General features: G+C 36.8%; 1 protein-coding gene across 1 annotated transcript in view; it reads left to right on the top strand.

Annotated features, from left to right (window-relative positions):
* The window catches only part of LOC150102631 (transcriptional adapter 2-beta-like), a 348,460-nt gene that overhangs the window by 182,129 nt on the left and 145,980 nt on the right, over positions 1-20,351 (top strand). The window contains exon 10 of the mRNA XM_090398716.1: positions 5,089-5,248. Within this exon, the coding sequence (XP_090254842.1) occupies positions 5,089-5,248 (160 nt within the window). The remainder of the gene's footprint in view (positions 1-5,088; positions 5,249-20,351) is intronic.

Genomic DNA, 20,351 nt, shown 5'->3' with positions numbered 1-20,351 from the left:
TAGGTCAGGATGTAACTTTTTTTTTTAATAATTTGTGCACTTTTTTGGTGCGTGTGTGTGGGGGGAGATTTTGTATTGAAGTTGATTCATTTTTCTGTTGTACTCTGCTTGGTTCACAGTGACGGTAGCATCACTAAAGGCAATAAGTTACAATAATTTGTATATTCTTATATAGCTTTCCGAGTGCTGATATTTCTTTTGATGGAATATTATTCTTGGTATGATGAAAGTTTTTTTTTTTTTTTTTTTTGGGTCCACCTTTACCACAAGTTGCCTCAGTCCTGAAGATACTTCAGGTGCAAACTTTGTTTGCTTACACTTGGATAAAGGATTAAACTAAATTTATTATAGTCTAGCCAAGTGGGGAAAAAAAATTCCAACATCTTTCTCTGAATCCAGAGTAATTTAATAAGGGGAAACACCTTTTAACAACTCGTATAGGTAAATATCACTTTTCCAATGCTTCCACCTTAGTATCACCACCTCTGAGTCTGGCTCCCACTGACAAGATCCCAATAAAAGTCGAAACCGGTCTGGGTAGTGGCCCTTCCCTTAATGCATAGCATTATACATGTCTGCAAGGAGATGTGCTTTGCATTATAGGAGATACTAAGATAAAGAGTGATGAGAGCTTGGTCCACCTTTACCATGAGTTGCATCAGTCCTGAAGATACTTCAGGTGCAAACTTTGTTTGCTTACACTTGGATAAAGGATTAAACGAAATTTATTATAGTCTAACCAATTGGGAAAAAACACCCAACATCTTTCTCTAAATCCAGATTAATTTAGTAATAAGGTGAGACACCTTTTGGCATCTTGTATAGGTAAATATGACTTCTCCGATGCTTCCCCCTTAGTATCACCACCTCTGGGTCTGGCTCCCACTGACAAGACCTCAATAAACGTTGAAACCGGTTGGAAGTTTGGGTGATGAATGGCAATGCTGTAGCCCATGAAGTTTTAACTGAGGCTCGGCTGTTGCTGTCACCCAGGTCCTGGGGGGGAGGGGTAATGAATGGCAATGCAGTAACTCATGAAGTTTACTGAGGCACGGCTGTTGCTGTTGCCCCTCAGATAACATATGAGCAAATAAGTGGCTCTGCTCGGTGGTGGGGTTAGCCTGCCACAGGGTAGAGCCAACGCTGAGAGTTCTTCTCAGTGGCATTGTGAGCCTGTTACTGAGAGGAACAACACTGAGTTTTTGGAGTTTGACCTGTACTTGAACATTCAATAAAGGTCGAAACCGGCCTGGGTAGTGGCCCTTCCCTTAATGCATAGCATTATACAGTGTTTTGCATTATGGGAGATACTAAGACATGGAGTGATGAGAGCTTTCTCCACCTTTACCAAGAATTGCCTCAGTCCTGAAGATACTTCAGGGATGTTTGTAAGGCAGAGATGTGTGAGGGTTTGCCAATGCATAGAATATCGTCTACGTATCTGCCATAGAAGGTGATGCCGGGGGGGGGTGGGGAGTAGAAGTGATTCAATGTGTGCCAGGAATAACTCCGCTAATTGTCCACTGATGTTTTGGCCCATTGGGAGACCGAAAATTTGAACATATAAGGAGTTGTTGAATTTAAAGAAGTTGGTGGATATTGTGAGTTTAATCAAACTAATGATGTCATTTGGTGTTAATTTTGTGCGTGTAGGGTGTGGTCCTCGGAGAGTAGTGTGTGTACGATGTCTAAAGTTTTGGGAACATCCACGTTGGTGTATAATGAAGTTGCATCTAGTGAGGAGAGGATGTCATCCTGGGATGGAGTAGTGTTGCTTAAATTCCCAGAATAGGTCATCTGTATTTTTGATCATACAGATAGACGTTGTTAGTAGTGGTTTATAAAGGGAAATTAAGGGAAAATAATTCCTTTGCATAAGAGAGGTTCTAATACTATCCTATCAGTGGTCCTAACAGTCACTTAAGCACCCACGACCTTTTCAAGTATTCTTGGTCGCAATCGTAACTCGGGGATAAGGGTGGTTAGCCCTATGCATCCTGGTGTGTCCTATGTCAGTAGATGCATGTGTTTATGGGGCCGGTTTGCCTGTTCTGGGAGATGAAAAACCCGAGTTTCTGAGTGAAAAAACCCCCTACCTCTGTATGAGACCGGCTAACTCACTTTTCGTCGAAAGAGACCAGGTAAAGGTTCCTTGCATCACTGACAGGAATTGAATCCAGGTTTTATTGACCAAAGGGCTTCATCTATATAGACTGAGTTATGGAGGCTCAGGTTCTAAGATTACAGTAGCAAATTATAGACCAATCAGTATCTCAGCTATGGTGGTAAAAGTACTAGAAAAATTGGTAAAAAACAGAATTCAAGAATGAGTAGATAAAAATATGATACTGTATGAGGGTCAACATGGCTTTGTGAAGTGTCAGTCATGCCTTAGTAATTTACTAATTTTTTATAATAGACTAACAACTGAGTTGGATAAAGAAAATGACTACATGGTGATATTTTTTAATTTTGCAAAGACATTTGACAGAATACCACATGGAACTCTGTTATGCAAATTAGAACAAATGGGGATAGATATGACACTGGTTAAGTGGATAAGAGGGAGGCTGCTGGACAGATATCAAAAAATGGTAATATGAAGGGGAAGAATCAAGGCGAAAACAGGTTACTAGTTGTGCGCCACAAGGTTCAGTGCTGGGAGGACCATTGCTATTTAATTTATACATAAATGATATAGGAAATGACCCGAAAGGGAATATTCAGTTGTTTGCTGATGATGCGAAATTAAGTAGAGTAATAGTTATTCAAGGTGATGTGAAGATCTTTCAAGATTTAAATAGGCTGTCATTATGGGCAAAAGTTAATGGGTGTGAATTTATTGTCAAGAAATGTAAAGTTATGCACTTTGGGATAAATAGATTACAAGCCATGTATCATATTGATGGCACTGTACTCCAGGAAATAGATGAAGCTAGATATTTAGGGGGGGGGATAGACAGAGAGTTAAAGTTTAGAGGATATATTGCTAAGGTAGCCCATAAAATTACTTGGCCATTGAAGAACACATTAACAAGTAGAGATAAGGAAGTTGTTATTCCTCTTTATAAAGCCTAGATTCACATCTGAATTGCTGTGTTCAAGTCTGGTCCCTTGAGTTTCTTGGAGATGAGGAAGTAGATTCAGAGGCAAGTGACCAAGATGGTGAGTGGACTGTGGAATGTTCCCTATGAGGATAGATTGAAGGTGTGTGTGTGGATTGCAGAAGTTGGTTGATAGGAGAAAAAGATAGAATACGATAAAAACATTGAAGTTGCTTAAAGGATTTTATAGGATAGATGGAGGGGAAATGTTTCAGCACTTGGCTAGATGTATCAGAAAAAATGTGTCAGCCCTGGAAGTTGGATAAATTGTGGTTAGTAGGGATGTGAAGACTAGATTTTTTTTTTTTTTTTTTTGAGAGTAATGAATGAGTGGAATGGGTTGCCAGTCAGTTATGAGTGCTTTGTCTGTTAATGGGTTCAAGGAGAGAAGTATGATAGATTGTGTAGATAGATTGGGTCTCCTGCAATGAGTCTTCAGGCTCCATGGAGGTGCCCATATAATGATAATAATAATAATTATTATTGTTATTATCAGAGAGTAAAGGACTCATCAAGGAAGCTTGCATATTACCCATGTCAGCTGTTATACTTCCTCTTAAACTCCATGTTAGATGCACTCACCACTTCAACAGGCAGGCTGAAAAATCTAGTTCTCGCTTCCCTTTCTTAGCTGTACACAATCCCAACTTTCACTGAAGTCTCCCTCCCTCTCTACTTTCCATATAATGAAAATTTTCATCGACCTTATTGCAAAACACCCTTTCAGAAGTTTATAGGGCTTTATCATATCATCTCATCTCTCCTGCTTACCAATAACTGCAGTCCACATACTCTCATCTGTCTTCTGATTTACATTTTATACTCCTGATATCATATTTGTAACTTTTTTTTTTTTTTTGCATTCTCTTTGCAGTTCTATCTCCTTGGAATCCAGGAGACTAAATCTGTGTAGAGTAGTCCAGGTGCATTCATTCTTACCACTACCAATCCTTGCCCACCCATTTGTGCCATGGTTGGGCAAGTATTTTTTATTTTTTATTTTTTTCATTTTTGTAATTTTTTATTTTTTATTTTTACATTGTCTGGAAACTCTACTCTAGAAACCAAACATGGAGATTTTTTCAGCCATTTCAGGCCTCCAATAAGCAGGGAGGTGGTTTCACGCCGGGCGATGAAATTCATCTTCAGATGCCCATGCCCACAGCAGGATTCAAACCCATGACCTGTTGGCTGGAGAACTAACCACTTGGCCAACCAGGCCAGCAGTACATTTTATTGTGGAGACATGGTAATGTCTCCATAAAGGTCATATTAAAAGAAAGGATTGAAGACATCATTGCTGGGATAAGGAAGACTTGGACCTGTAGAAGTAAAGAGATTATAGTTCCATTGTATACAACCTTGATCAGGTTATACATGAATTAATGTGCACATATTTGGTCACCTGGTTTAAAGAGATGAGGATATTTTGAAAAGGGTCTAAAGAAAAGTAACTAAGGCAGCGTTAAGTTTCTGGAATGTTAGGTATTAGGACAGATTGAGAGAATTCCATCTGTAGATCATGGTGGATATGAGGAGGAGTGATGTGCATGATGCTGAGAGATTTTTACCAGGTCACTGTTGGTAGAACAAGAAGCCATATGTGGGAGTTGGTTGTATGAGGAGAGTGTGTGCAGGAAAGTAAGGAGCATGTTTTTTGTATGGAGAGTGATTGATGAGTGGAATGTTGCTTGAGAGTGATTAGTGTAGACATAGTGTATCAGTTTACCAACTTCTGATCAACAATTTTCCTCCAAATTAATCTTTTATCAGTCAAGACTCCAATATTACCAGATCTTATATTTCTTTCCTCTAAGGCACTTTTTACTGTCATTCACACCACCTATACATTCTAATTACCACAAATAATAAATTTGAAAATCCCTTTTTTTTCCCTCATGTATTTGTCACATACACACATACAACCTTTATTATTATTTTCATTATTTAAGTAGGATATTAATTCTAAGAATTTCTTTTTTAGCACTCAAATTAGCTCAAGTTGATATGTTTTCAAGAAAGTTATCTGAGAGATCACGTAGGAAGAAAATTGCCAAGGAATATAATTTAGTGAGTCAATTTTATAGCAGTTTAAACAAACAAAAATCACAGAGTTCTAAAAAGAAAATATCACGGGATGAAAAGTAAGAATCCTAAATTCTTAAGATTATTTCTGGTTTTATTTTTAAATTTATGTGTTGTATAGTATAATGAATGTCACACCTGGTTTAACATAAAACCATCTTCCTGTACCTCCTTGATTCTAAATGCTGACTTTACAGCTCAGATATAGACTGGTGGGTAAATTGCTTGATATAATATTCAGTTTACACCATATAATTGTGTAGTGAACAGCTTTACTCTTGGCACTTTGACATACTTTTTCCATATCTACAAAACTTAAATGCAAGTCGTAGTTATATTCCATTGATTTCTCAACTGTTTGTCATCATCAAATTCCTGCCATGTACCTTCAAGAGGTGTACAGGATATGATAGTACTACATGAAAAATTTACATCATTACTAACTTCCTATCTACAATTTTCCTCCAAATCAGTCTGTTACTTGTCAAGACTCCAACATTATCAGATCTTATATTTCTGTCGTCTAAGGCACTTTGTACCGTATCAATCCACCTATATCTTGGTCTTATTCTGGGTCGTTTTGCTGCCAACCTGGCAGAGAACACTTGTTTTGCTAATCTTTCCTCTCCCATTCTGTTTAACATGTTCATTGCCAATCACGCGATATCTCACCAAATGGGCGATCACGCATCGACATCGCTAACTAAATAAAAAAAAAAAAATTTGGCCACCACACGAAATTCCAATTTTCAGCTTGGCAATGAACGATACGCGTGATGCGAGTTCTCACCAAACGGCCGATCATGCGTTATCGCGTGGACGTCGTTAACTAAATAAAAAATTTAAAAAAAAATTTGCCCACCACACGAAATTCCAATTTTCAGCTTGGCAATGAAAGTGTTAAGTGAACGTACCACCTGAGATTAGTTCTGCAAACGCATTCCTGGAAGCTGACAAGAAGTTCTTTCCTAATATCCTCGTTTTTAATATGATGTTGCCATTGATGCCATCTGTTCACACCTCTAATATTTCTCAGGACTCTCATATCAGCGGTCTCTAGTCTTTGGTCAAGTGTTTTACTTCTGACCCAGCTCTCAGATCCATAAGTTAAAACTGGTTTGAACACTGTCTTGTATACAGCTATTTTAGTGTTCCGACTAATTTCTCTCTTATTCCATATGAATTTATTCAACTGACTTCCTACCATACCAGCTTTGTTGATTCTGTTGTCTATTTCCATATTTAATTTACCATCTTCACTAAAAATCGTGCCTAAGTAGCTGAAATGTTTTACTTGTTCCACAGGTTCTCTGTTTGCAATGCAGTTGACATTTTCAACGATTCTGCCTATTTTCATTGTCTTTTTATTGCTGACCTTCATACCCTGTCTATTACAACAGTTATTCAATTTATTCAGGGAATCTTGCAGACTTGTGGCAGATTTATTTAGAAGTATCACATCGTCCACATAAAGCAAAGAGCCATTCACAACGCAGCTGATATTTTCAACGATTCTGCCTATTTTTGTTGTCTTTGTCTTTTTATTGCCGACCTTCATACCCTGTCTATTACAACAGTTATTCAATTTAGTCAGGTAATCTTGCAGACTTGTAGCGGTTTTATTTAGAAGTATAACATCGTCTGCATAAAGCAAAGAGCTGACATTAACGTCTCCAATTTTGATATCATGTTTAATACCACTTTCCTTCATAATGTGATCCATATAGATAATGACTAACAGAGGGGATAATGTACATCCTTGTCTCACACCATATTCAACATTATACCATCTTCCTGTACTTCCTTTAATTCTAACTGCTGACTTACAACTCAAATAAAGACTAAGTATTGCTTGATATAATGCCCCATTGATAGTACATAACTGTAGCGTTTTGAATAGCTTTTCTTTTGGCACCCTTGTCATATGCCTTTTCCAGATCTACAAAACTTATATACAGATCTTTGTTATATTCCTGTGATTTCTCACTATTTGTCATAAAGTGAATATCTGACCCTGACAGCCTCTGTTTGACCTGAATCCAGCTTGTTCTTCACCAAACGCTTCTTCCACAATTCTTCTCAACCGTTTCTCAAGTATACTTGTGTAAATCTTACAATGAACACTCAGTACAGAAATACCTCTGTAATTATCACATTCACTTTTATTTCCCTATTTATATATAGGTACCATGAGACCTCTACTCCAATCATCTGGAATTCGTCCCTCTGTCCTGGCCTTCTGAACTATGCAGTGTAGCCACTGTAAGACTTTTATGCCTCCATACTTGAGCATTTCTGGTCAAATATCATCTACTCCCACTTCCTTTCCACATTTCAGACTTTTGATGGCTTTTTCTATTTCAAGTAGGGATATGTATTGCTGAATGCATGCTTATATAGAGTTTTTTAATTACTGTCTGCAGTTCACATCTGAGAGCTGCTCAACTTTTATTTGCTTTAAAACTTTCTTACATGTTATTCTTTTCAATATGAAATTCAATTTTATCCTGCTCAAGACTAAATAGTGATCGCTTCCAATTTCAAATCCTCTGTACACCCTGGTGTCCTGCACCAGGGAGAAATCATCACTGTCAACATAGTCAATGAGACTTTTCTTATTCCTTGCCTCGTCTCTCCATGTGAATTTGTGCACATATTTAAGTTGGAACATGGTGTTAGTAATAACCAGTCCATGTCCTGAGCAGAAGTCCAACAGGTATTTGCCATTATTATTAGCTTTGCTCTTTTCTCCAAATATTCCCAAAATCTTTTTGTATGTCTGACAATCATTTCCTACTATGCTATTTAGATCCCCAACAAGGTCCAACTTTTCCTTTTTCATTGTGTCAGTTGCTTTTTCTAAAGCCTCAAAAAATTCCTCCACTTCTACCTTACTAGAACCTTCTGTTGGACCATAGGCACAAATAAGTCTCATTGTCCAGTTCCCCATTCTGATATTTGCCAACATCACTCTACTTGACACTGCCTACCATTCAAAAAGATTAGCCTCATATTTAGTGTTGAATACTATGGCTACTCCTTCTTTTCCTTGATTGTCATTGCCTGAATATAACATTTTGTATTTATTGCTCAGAAAGATCTCACCAGTTGTTGTCTTTTTTGTTTCAGTTACGCTTATTATGTCAATCTGGGACTTATCCAATTCTTCTGTGGTTCCATTTCTTTACCATTCAGACTTCTTATATTGATAGTACCGATCTTTAACTCTGGTGATGTTGAGTTGGGGTGTGTTTTCAGATTTGTTCCAGTAGCTGACTTTTCGCTGTTTGCCCTGGTTCCCTGGTGAATACAATGTGGGCCTTGTTTAACCAGGCGACGCCCCAGCCAGCATCAAATTTTGTCATGCTGTACCATCATTTTGTATTTTGGTTTAAGCCAATAAGAATACAATTTGGTAAGCTAAATCCCAAATTGCCAGCCCATCCTCGTTCGTTCAGTATTCAGATAGATAACCAACAGGGTGCACCATGAGAAAGTGAAGATTGGACATTAGGTCAGAAGCTCTGGTCAGTTCTCTGCATTCCTTTAAAGGCTATATGGAGGTTTCCTCTCAGTTATACAACTTTGATCCTTAAGCACTCCTGTTTGTCTTAAAGTGAAAATCTGGTTCTGACACCCTCTATTTGACCTGAGCCCAGCTTGTTCTTCTTCAAGCTTCCTTTCCACAGTTTTTCTTTGCTGTTTCTCTTGTGTCCTCAATTTTTTGTAGCTGTTTCTCTCAAGTATTGCTATTTCTGAATAAATCTTACCAGGAACACTCAGTAGGGAAATTTTTCTATAATTCTCACATTCAGTGTTATTTACCTTTTTATAGATTGGTACTATGAGAGCTCTACTCCAATCACCTGGAATTCAACCCTGTAAACATTTCTGCCTCCATATTTGAGCATTTATTATTGAACATCATTTACTTCAGCTGCCCTTCCACACTTCAATTTTCAAGTATTGATATACATTTCTGTTGACTGTTTGTCTGCCATGCTGGTTTCATTTAGCAACCTTTAAAAGTATTTACTCCAAAGATTTAGAATATCTTTATCTTCCATTTTCATGTCACTTTTATCATCTGTGATTCTCTTTGCAGTGTACTCTTTCTAGTATTTCTAAGCTGTTTCAATAGCTTTCAGAATATTTGCCATCTTCCTGATATTTATTTTATGTGTTCTTACCAAAGTCTTTCCATGACTTTTGTTTAACTAGTTTTACACATAATTCTTTACTTTATTTATTTTTACTCTGTATACTATAAAAGCACTAGCTAACTTATATTCGAAGCACTTTTCATACCCTTTCTTCGTTTCTTTCAATGTCTCTTGAATCTACCATGGAGTTTTCTGAATTTTCTATCCCAGTAGATGACCTCACCACATTCCCCTTTGTCTTCAAAGTTGCCACTGAATCTTCAAGGTTTGGTTCTTGTTTTTAAACTCTTTCATTTTTTCTTGAATAATGATTCTGCAGTTCACCTCTTAAAGCTGCTCAGCTTGGGTTCATTTTAAAACTTCCTTACATACTCTTCTTTTCAATGTAAAATTCCATTTTATCTTTCTAAAATTAAATGGTAATCATTTCTTTCATGCTTACATGGTGATTCAGAGACATTATGAAAATTATAGAAACAACTACTGTGTTAGAGTAAAACTTTAGTTTAATATAAACTAAAATAGACACTCTCAACATTTCAAACTTCAAATTAAGGTCATCATCTGGAGTATACACATATACAGGGTGTCCCTGAATTCATGGCTGAAATGTGAAGGGATGGTAGTATACACCGAAACCACCAATATTCGTCATAGAATATGCGGCTGCAAACGCAGTGAGGAGTCATAAATGAAGGACAGACAGATTTCCAGAGTGACCGGGCTTGTCGCGCACATCGCTGGCTACAATGGACAGTCAGGCTACCAGATCCTCCGCAGACTGCATGGGCATCTTGTACATGACACTCTTCAATGTCCCCACAGAAAGAAATCGAGACAAGGGGGCCACAGGATGGGACCACCGCACCAATCCATTAGTTCCCAAATGTGGCATTAAGATGTTGACACACATCCATGCTGAAATGGGCAGGTGCCCTATCATGCTGGAACCACATACAGGAGCAGATGGCGACTTGAACATCCTGAAGCAATTTTAGCAAAACCTGTTGCAGAAAAATACGGTACATTCGCCCATCGAGGTGGTCCAGCAGTAGGTAGGTAGGGTCCAATTAAGTAGTCATGCACGATCCCTGCCCAGACATCGACAGCGAACCGTTGCTGGTTGGACTATGGAGATGTACCATTGGGGGTTTCTGGGCCACCCACAAATGCACATTATGGACATTGATTACGCCTTCATGTGAGAAAGTTGATTCATCCATAAAGATCACATGAGCAGGGAAATCGGGCTGTACAATACTTTGCTGCAGTAACCACTGGGCGAAATCTTTGCGCAGAGGATAATCAACAGCTGTCAATGCCTGCACTCACTGCAAGTGATAGGGGTGTAGCCCTTCTTCATGCAGTACTTGCCAGACACTGTTCTGATGCATACCCAGGCTCTGGACTGTGGATCGCATGCTAGTACCTGGGTTATCTGTCACCATACACAAGATGTCCTCGCTCATAGCTGGCGTTTTGACCGTCTGTGCTTGTCTGGCATCATGTTGACTGATGTGGAAGGTGCCTGCCTCACACAGCTGACGGTGCAGTTGTGCAAACATTTTATGATCGGGCACATGCCGCATAGGATATCGCTCACAATACAGTCTTTGTGATAATGATTAGCTATAAATTATATTATAATTATATAATTTTTTTGTCTTTTTATGTGAACATGTTGTTCTCCAGCTTTAATTTAATTTTGTAACCTAATAATAATAATAGAGGACTAGCTTTGATGTAGTATTTTTTTTTTTTTTTTTTTTTTTACACCATAGGTCAGGCCAACAGTTTTAATGGTTAATCAGTTATTATTATTATTCAGGCCTCCATGGAGTCAAAAGACTCATCGCAGGAGGTCCTTCCTAAGAAACTATCAAGACTCATTGACCATTCTCGCTCTCACCACTCTATCAGGTAATGCATTCCATGGTTCAACCACCCTCCATGCAAAGAAACCACTCCTCACCCTCTTGTTCACAGTTTCCTTTCGTAACTTCCAGGGATGGCCCCTTGTCATCACTCCTTCCCACTGTTCAACCAAGCGAAAGAACTCCCCAGTGTCAACCCTGTAACCACCTCTCAAGAGTTTAAAAGTCTCAATCATATCACCTCTCCTTCTTCTATCCACCAAACTCTGCAGTCCACATTCCCTCAGCCAATCCTCATAACTAACATTGTACAGTCCTGAAACCATCTTTGTTATCCGCCTTTGTACCCTTTCCGCAGTTAATTTATCCCCTTCAAATCCTGGGAACCAAATGGGAGAACAGTAGTCTAAGTGTGGTCTGATCAGAGTCTTATACAACAGAATGATCTTCTCATAGTTGCAGCGATCCTCTTTGTTACCTTCACCACCTTTGCAATATGTCCCCTAAATTTCAGGTTTCTATCAATCATCAACCCCAGATCTCTTGTCTCCCCTACTTCCTCTAGCCTAGCTCCTCCCATACCCCCAGATGATGACCTTAATGTGAAGGTCGAAATGTCGAGTATCTATTTTAGTTTATATTAGACTAAAGTTTTACTCTAACGCAGTAGTTGTTTCCATAATTTTCATAATGTAAATGGTGATTCACTTACAATTTCAAATCCTTTGTATATTCTTGTGTCCTGAACAAGTGAGGATTCATGTTGGAGGTTTAATGGAATAATTATCAGCACCGAGAAAGGATTAAAAATAATTTTAATACTTCCAATATTCCATCTCTGTCATCACAGAGACATCTTCAGGGATTACAAAAAACTTATTATTATTATTATAGATCCCTCTTTACATCCTAGGCCATCTGCAAATGCCCATAGAGTGTGCACCACCTAGATAGGACTTTAGTTTCACTCACTACTGTATTGCTTTTGTGTGTGTGTTGTTACAAAAACTTTTTTGTAATACCGGAAGATGTCTCTGTGACAGAGACGAAATATTGGAAGTATTAAAATTATTTTTAATCCTTTCCCAGTGCTGATAATTATTCCATTAAACCTCCAACATGAATTCTGCACAGCACTTAAGCCTCAACACACGATCAAGTGGGGAAACATCACTTACAACAATAATATAATCAATAAGACTTTTCTTAATCCTTGCATCTTCTCTCCATGTGAATTTGTGCATTTTTATGTTGGTTCATGTTGTTAGTAATAATTAATCTATGTCCAGCAGTTACTCACCATTGTTAGTTTTACCTTTATGCCAAATTTTCTTACAACATTTGTATATGTCTGGTAATCATTTTCTACTCTGCTGTTTAGATCTCCAGCAAGGACCAACCAACCACCTTTTCTCTTTCATTATATCATCTGCCTTCTCCAGCTTTTCAAAAATTGCCCTACTTTTTTTATTGTTTAGTAGAGCCTTCTGTGGAACCATAGGTACAAATATGTCTCATTGTCACATTCTCCATTCTGATATTTGTCCATGTCACTCTACTTGATATTGCTTGCTATTCAAGAAGATTATCTTCATATTTAATGTTGAATACTCAGAGAAGAGATGAGTAGCTATAGTATTTAATGGTGAATACCATAGCTACTCATCTCTTCCCTTGTTTTGCTTAGAAAGATCTCATCTGTTTTTGTCTTTGTTTTGGTAATACGTATCATGTTGAGCTGGTACTCTCTTAAGAATTCTCAAGTGTTATAGAAGCATCTTGACCACCATGATCTTCTTCTTCTTCTTGAGTATTCTGCAATTGAGCAGATTCTTCTTTTAGGAGCAAAAATTTTTCTTCCACTCTCTTCTGTTTTGACCACCATGATATCAATCGTAAATAAATACTAGGTTTCATTAAATTCTATTTACCAGTGGGAAATTATTAATATTGGAATCATTTTACCATTAAAAATGATCCAATAAATAATTTAATTGATTTGAAAGAAAAATTTGGGATACTTGACAGTAATTTTTGTAAGGATTCCAAATACTAGTATTCCTCTGTTCTTCTCTAACAATCTACAAACATGGGCAGCCAGTGTTCAACATTCATTCAGCTTGAAACTTCTTCTCTTCAAGGATAAGACATTTGCCTGTTCCAGCTTCATTGGTCTTTCCATCTTGTAGCTGGTTTTCCTCCTCCCCCTCTCTTTCCCTTTGGTCTATATCTACCCACCTCATTTGGTAACTGATATCTTTCCATCCTAAATAGATGTTTTTTTCCATTTCTCTGTATACTCCTTGAAACTTATCTAATGATCATCTTTTTTTTTTTTTTCATTCCATTTATTCTTTTGTTGTTATTGTTGTTTGAAATGGCTTCCCTATACCATTATACCCAATGAATAGAACACAGTCTTCCAGAAAGACATTAACAGATTCTTGCTTTATCTCTAACTACTTATGCACTCTGGCTGCGTTATGTTAAAAAACATAACGCTGCCATGAGTGGACAAGCAGTTAGAGAGGGATAAAGCAGGGATCTGTAATAATTTAATAATATAATTTATATTACATTTTTATGTGTTTACATGATTATATAATTTACAAAATAGATTATATATGATGATGATTTAGGTGATGCTAATCATATTTGGTAATAATTATTTTCTATGCAGTAAATTAGAATTGTAAATCATTCAACACATTTTCTTTGATTATTCTAATTTTTTTTTTTTTTTTTTTGAGGTATATTGCATTTTTTCCATTAATTTTTTTTTTACTACTACCACTACTGCACTTCCTTGGGTCATGATTTTCTTGGATATCTAATTTTTTGCAAAAATATATGATGTAAATCAAGCAGATGAATTTGTTTCTTTCACAATGCTTCTGAACTTAATAGAATTTGATAATTCTAAAGTACTTTTCTTAGTTCATGCAACTACAGAACTTTGTAACTAAGTGCTTTGAAAGTTAATAGAAGTTTTTGAAACTGACACTCCTACATAACATGCCATTTGACTATGAAGGAAAAAGCTGGGAAAGATTATTTAAAATTTCTAGTACATTTAGTATATTCTATGTCTTTTGACCAGGAGGTTAGATAATTGGGAATCCTGCTCATGTGACTAAACATGATTTTATTCTGAAAAAAAGAATTAGCAGAATTTAAATTCAAAACTTGCTGGTAGTGGAGGTATATGAAAAATTACATTTGTTAGGTTGGTAAAAATCAGGTAGAGAAAGCAGATCTTGTCGTTATTTAAGATTTATATAATTGGGTGGATACTGTCTATAACACAAATTCTATTTTTGCAATTCTCTTTGTACACAATCAATATACGTACTAAATACATTGCTACATATTGAAAATATCTTAGTTGTAATGAGGATACTAAATTTCATTATTTGTACTGCATTAAGTTTTTTAGTTATTTACTGCAATCACATAAATATATATCTGTGATCAAATATTTATCATTTCATTAAGTTTTTAAAATTAATCTGATTGTCCTGAACTTTTTCTTTCCTAGACAAATACTTTGTCTCATTTAATAATCTAATTAGCATATACTTATATAAGTTAGTAGCTATATGCCTTCATCACTGTATAAGCAAAATCAAATGAATATTTGTTTTTATTTAATGGTAAATGTTAAATAAAACATGGATCAGAAATTACATTTCCATACTAATTTTTGGTATATGTTGCTTACTTTTTCTCTCATGATGAACTATTAGCTGTGCTTTATTTTATAGAGCACTTCAGCCACTAATGCTGATACTACTTGTTAATTGCTTGAAATTTCACTTTACAATCACAGAAGTTTCTTACACCATTTCAGGAAAGTTAATTTCAAATAAGTTTAAATGAAATTAAGAAATTGAATAAGAAAAGCAAGTTTAAAACAAATTTAAGACAAAGAAAATAACCCATCTAATTGTGACGTTTTCTTGACTGCTTCATGATTTTTATTACAGCAAGGTAACTGGTTTATTTTATTCCAGGATATTTACGATGCTAGTTTAATCACTTTGTAGACTAATGTTAGAATCTCTTTTTTAAAAAAGAACAGAATGCAGATCTGGATCATGTCAAAAAAATAATGGTCTTCTGAATTGTAGATACTGGAAAGAGTTTAGGTAACCACAGTGAGAATGAAAAATGATTAAATCACTAAATAACATTAAAGTACAAATATTTCACTAAACTGTATAGCATTATCAGTGTATAGGAACATAAAAGTAAACATCCAAAAGTAATCAGTTATAACCATTAGAAAAAGTTTATTAAGAAAAGTTACTTAGTATAGAAAGTAGTATAAGGTTGTATTGCTTATTTTTTAAAAATTTAGTATAACAGTTTTCCAGAATTTGAATGGTCCATCCATCTGTTCGTTGGACATCATCAGATCTATTTGGTCACTCTGTTGCTCAGTGACATGCCACACCAGTCCTTGCCAGGTAGTCCTGTTGTATGCTTTTCTGGAGGCTTCAACTTTCTGAAGATCAGTCATCCAGAAACACCATCCATTCATCTCAGTGCGGGTCTACCCCTTCCTCTTTTCCAGGAACTTTACCATCTATTTTTGTTTTGAGAAGTCCCTCCTTAATCCTTTTAATGTGTCCAAAGTATTTCAACTTTCTTCTGTCAGTATTCTTAAGCAGCCTTAAAGTTCTACTGATCCTTTCTAGCACCCATTCATTTGTGTGCCTTTCAGTATATGAACACCATATCTCAAAAGCAGCTATTCTTTTCCTACCAGACTTTGTTAGGTTCCAAGTTTCACATCCATAAGTTGCTTTTGGAAAAATAGCTACATCCAGAATCCTCAAATTTGTTCCTGTGGAATTAGATCCATCCTTCCGGATTTTAGACAAGTCTGTGACTGTTGTTTTAGCCATTCCTAACCTTCTTCTAAACAGAAATTCTTCACATTAAGAACGGATTCCAGATACTCAAACTTGCTGACTTCTTCAGTTCTTGAAAGTTTATTTTTCACTTGGTTAGACTATAATAAATTTAGTTTAATCCTTTATCCAATGTGAGCAAACAAAGTTTGCGCCTGAAAGTATCTTCAGGACTGGAGTAAGGTGGTACAACACCAGGCAACTCATTGCAAAGGTGGAGCAAGCTAACATCTCTCCTATCTCAGTATCTCCCATAATGCAAAACACATCTCCTTGCAGATATGTATAATGTTATGCATTAAGGGAAAGGCCACTACTCAGACTAGTTTCGACCTTTATTGAGGTCTCTTCAGTGGGAGCCAGACCCAAGTGGAGATACTAGGCAGAAGCATTAGCAAAGTCATCTCTACATATAGGAGTTGCCAAACGGTGTGCCACCTTTTTATTAAATTACTCTGGATTTAGAGAAAGATGTTGAAAGTTTATTTTTCCCTTGGTTAGACTATAATAAATTTAGTTTAATCCTTTATTCAAGTGTGAGCAAACAAAGTTTGCACCTGAAAGTATCTTCAGGACTGGGGTAAGGTGGTACAACACCGGGAAACTTGTTGCAAAGGTGGAGCAAGCTAACACCACTCCTATCTCAGTATCTCCCATAATGCAAAACACATCTCCTTGCGAATATGTATAATGTTATGCATTAAGGGAAGAGCCACTACCCAGACTAGTTTCGACCTTTATTGAGGTCTCTTCAGTGGGAGCCAGGCCCAAGTGGAGGTACCAGGCAGAAGCATTAGCAAGGTCATCTCTACCCATAGGAGTTGCCAAACAGTGTACCACCGTTTTATTAAATTACTCTGGATTTAGAGAAAGATGTTGAAAGTTTATTTTTCACTTGGTTAGACTATAATAAATTTAGCAGTTCTTTTTTCCATTAAAGTACACATGTTTCTCAGGAGCTTCCTTGTCAGTATTTCCTTTGAGAACCATAATCTTTGTCTTGCTAGAATTGAGCTGAAGTCTTCTGTTCTTACTGTCTCATTAACTTTTTTGTCAAGGATTTATCCTAGTTCTTACTTGTCATTGTGAAGGAGTCCTGTATCATCAGCGTACTGCAGATTACTGATCAATCTATTACCTATGCTAATAGATACTAAACAGGTGAGGTGAAAGTAGACATTCTTGCTTATCTCCCTTTTCAACCTGAAGCTAATCAGTTATTCCACCAACACCTGTTCTTGGTGTGGCTACTTGCTCACTGTACAAGTTAGCTATCAACCTGATAATGTGTTGAGGAAAAACCTATTATTTTCATTACTTCCCAGAGTTTCACTTGCTGAATGCAGTCAAAAGCTTTGGAGTAGTCTATGAAACACATTACCATAAGGAGTCTAAATTCTTTATACTTTTTGATGATCTGTCTAAAGGAAAGGATCTGATCTCTGGTACCCTTATGGTTCCTAAAACCTCCTTTTTTTTCTGGTGTGTTTGCCTTAACTTTGGCTTCAATACTATTTAGAATGATCTTTAATAAAACCATGCTTGCATGAGAGATTAAACTAATCTATAGTTTTTGCAATCTTTCATATCTCTCTTCATGTGTAGTGGTATGAAAATCGACTTCTTCCAGTCTCTAGGCCATAGTCCTTTTTCCTAATCCTTGTAATCAATCTATGAAACACTATTATTCCTCCATCCCCTGTAGCTTCGATTAACTCTGTTGGGATTCCATCTGTGCCAGGGGCTATGTTGTTGTTAAACTGTTTGACTGCACTTTCTACATCATGCCTGAGTGAAGGCAATTCCAAATCAAAATTATCCTGGTGAGAGGGCTCCTTCAAATTTTTGTTATCCTTCTGCTATACAGTTCCTCACTTACTCTTTCCATCTGTTTTTGATTTTCAGTTCTGAATTGTATTGTAAATCAAGTCCACCCCTGTGGATGTTATTTGGTCAGTGTAATAATGTTTCTGAACTTCCTTTAGCTAAATATTTCATAATTGAATATACTTCTGTGCAGTTCCCAATACTTCAGTACTTCAGGAAACTTGAACATGCAGAAGTACATGAGATAAACGAGATTTAGTATTGGGAACATTACCTCTTATCCAGGATATCATAGGAATGCACTCAAGCTTTGAGATGGTTCAGCCAGTCCTACCTCTCACCAGAGAGGTAGGACTGGCTGTCCTCCAGTTTCCAAAAAAATTGGGGCTAAAAGAGTGCCACTTACTCTCTTGGAGATTGAAAATGCATTGGAGAATTTATTTATTTATATATTTATTTTAGTTATAATATTTTTATAACTTTTGATATAAGAGCTAGTATGACTGCAAAAAAAAAAAAAAAAAAAAAAAAATCCTTTCCTATTCTCGTAAACAATCCCAGTTTTAAATCATTCACATCAGAAAATATCAGAAAAATTTCCTTATAGTAGTATTTACATCACGAATGTAAGCTCTAGGAAAACATAAAGTTACATTGTTATGAAACATATTTTGGACTTCTCTTATAATAAAAATTGCTATAGATTTCGATGCTTGCCTTAGCATCAAAATTTGTAACAATTTTTATTGCTGAAAGTTTTTCCACTTGATTAAAATATAAATTAACTTCATGATTGGGCTACTTGTATATAGTGGCTAATGACTTCACATCAATTATCTTAGTAACTCATTGTATTATGGGTTACTAAGAACCACCCTTGTACATGTCCACACCTTTATGGACATGTACAAGGGTGGTTCCATAAGTTTCTGGCCTGACAAACTTTTAGAGGTGATAGAAAGAAAACAACTGTGTCACTTTTCAACTTAATCTCCCTTTACTTAAATACACTTTTCACATCTTTGAATTAACATTTCTATGCCCTTGAAAAAAATAGTCTGTACTTTTATCTGCAAAATGGACTAAAACTGCATCTTTCACCACATTGTCATTGCAAATTTTCTTCCTTGAAGGTCTTTCTTCAGTATCGAGAAGAGATAGTAGTCGCTAGGGCTAGATCTGGACTGTAGGATGGGTGTTCAATCACCTGGAACCCACTCCTTCACTGCAGTCTTCACAACAATAGCCATATGGGCTGTAGCATTGTCATGAAGCAGGCAAACACCATTATTCAGCATTCCTCATCTCTTCTCCTTTATGACATTGTGCAAGAGTGAAGCATAATATTGTACATTCACAGGTATTCTTTTCCTTGAAGTCAATCAAGAGAATTCCCCAGCAATCCCAAAAGATTGTTGCCATGATTTTCTCAATGAACTGAGTGACCTGGGCTTTTTTTGCCGGTGCATCACCTGGTTTGTGTCACTCCATGGATTCCCTTTTGGAAAGAGGATCATAATAAAGGACCATGGTTTCATCCCTGGTGGCAATGGATTCCGGCACTTCTCTCTGATTCCCTTGGCAAAGCTCTAAAAACTTGCTGGAACAGGTCACATGATTCTCCTTCTGAGTTGAAGGGAGAAGTCAGGGCACTCACCTTGCACTGACCTTTGTCATGTGAAGCTTCTTGTGAATGATGCAAAAGACAGTTGTTATAGAATGCCCCAACCTTGCTGAGATTTCTTTGAGCTTCAGCCATCTGTCATTGAGCAGTTCCTCCTCAACAAGAGAGACATTTTCCTGTCATCACTTTCACAGGCTTACCATCATGAGGATCATCTTCGATGTTCTTGCTTCCTAGGTGAAACTGTTTAGCCGATTCCTTTGCAGTGGAATATGAAAGAGAAGCTTTCCCATAAACACCATCCAATCGCTGTTTGATAGCTCTTGGAGAAAGCCCATCGTTGGTGAAAAACTTTATCACAACACAGTACTCAATTTTTAATGTTAAAACCACTTAACATGCCATGTGTTAGTCAAACAAGTGCCTCCAACTGAATGACACAGGTAGAGAGTTGACACTGGTACACTAAACTCACCATAGATGGTGCTATCTATCACACATGGCATTTTAAAATTGGTGCGAATTTTGTGTCAGGCCAGAAACTTTTGGAACCTACATATAATTCTATGCATTGTGAGAAAGACCACTACCCAGACCGGTTTTGACCTTTATTTCAAGGTAAAAAAAGTAAAGGGATGCTCATCATAGGCCTAGAGTAGTTAGTATAGGGGTGCAAGAAAGCCTGATAGTATTAGGAGAAATAAAAGACAGATAGATAGTATGAGAGATAGAGAAAAGGCCTCAGCTCTTTTATATCA

This window comes from Typopeltis vanoorti, chromosome 10 (assembly GCF_054136105.1).
Source record: "Typopeltis vanoorti isolate ZY-2024b chromosome 10, IOZ_Tvanoo_1.0, whole genome shotgun sequence".
Lineage (NCBI taxonomy): Eukaryota > Metazoa > Arthropoda > Arachnida > Uropygi > Thelyphonidae > Typopeltis > Typopeltis vanoorti.
Note: the sequence above shows the minus strand (reverse complement) of the source record. Positions and strands in the feature narration are given on the sequence as shown.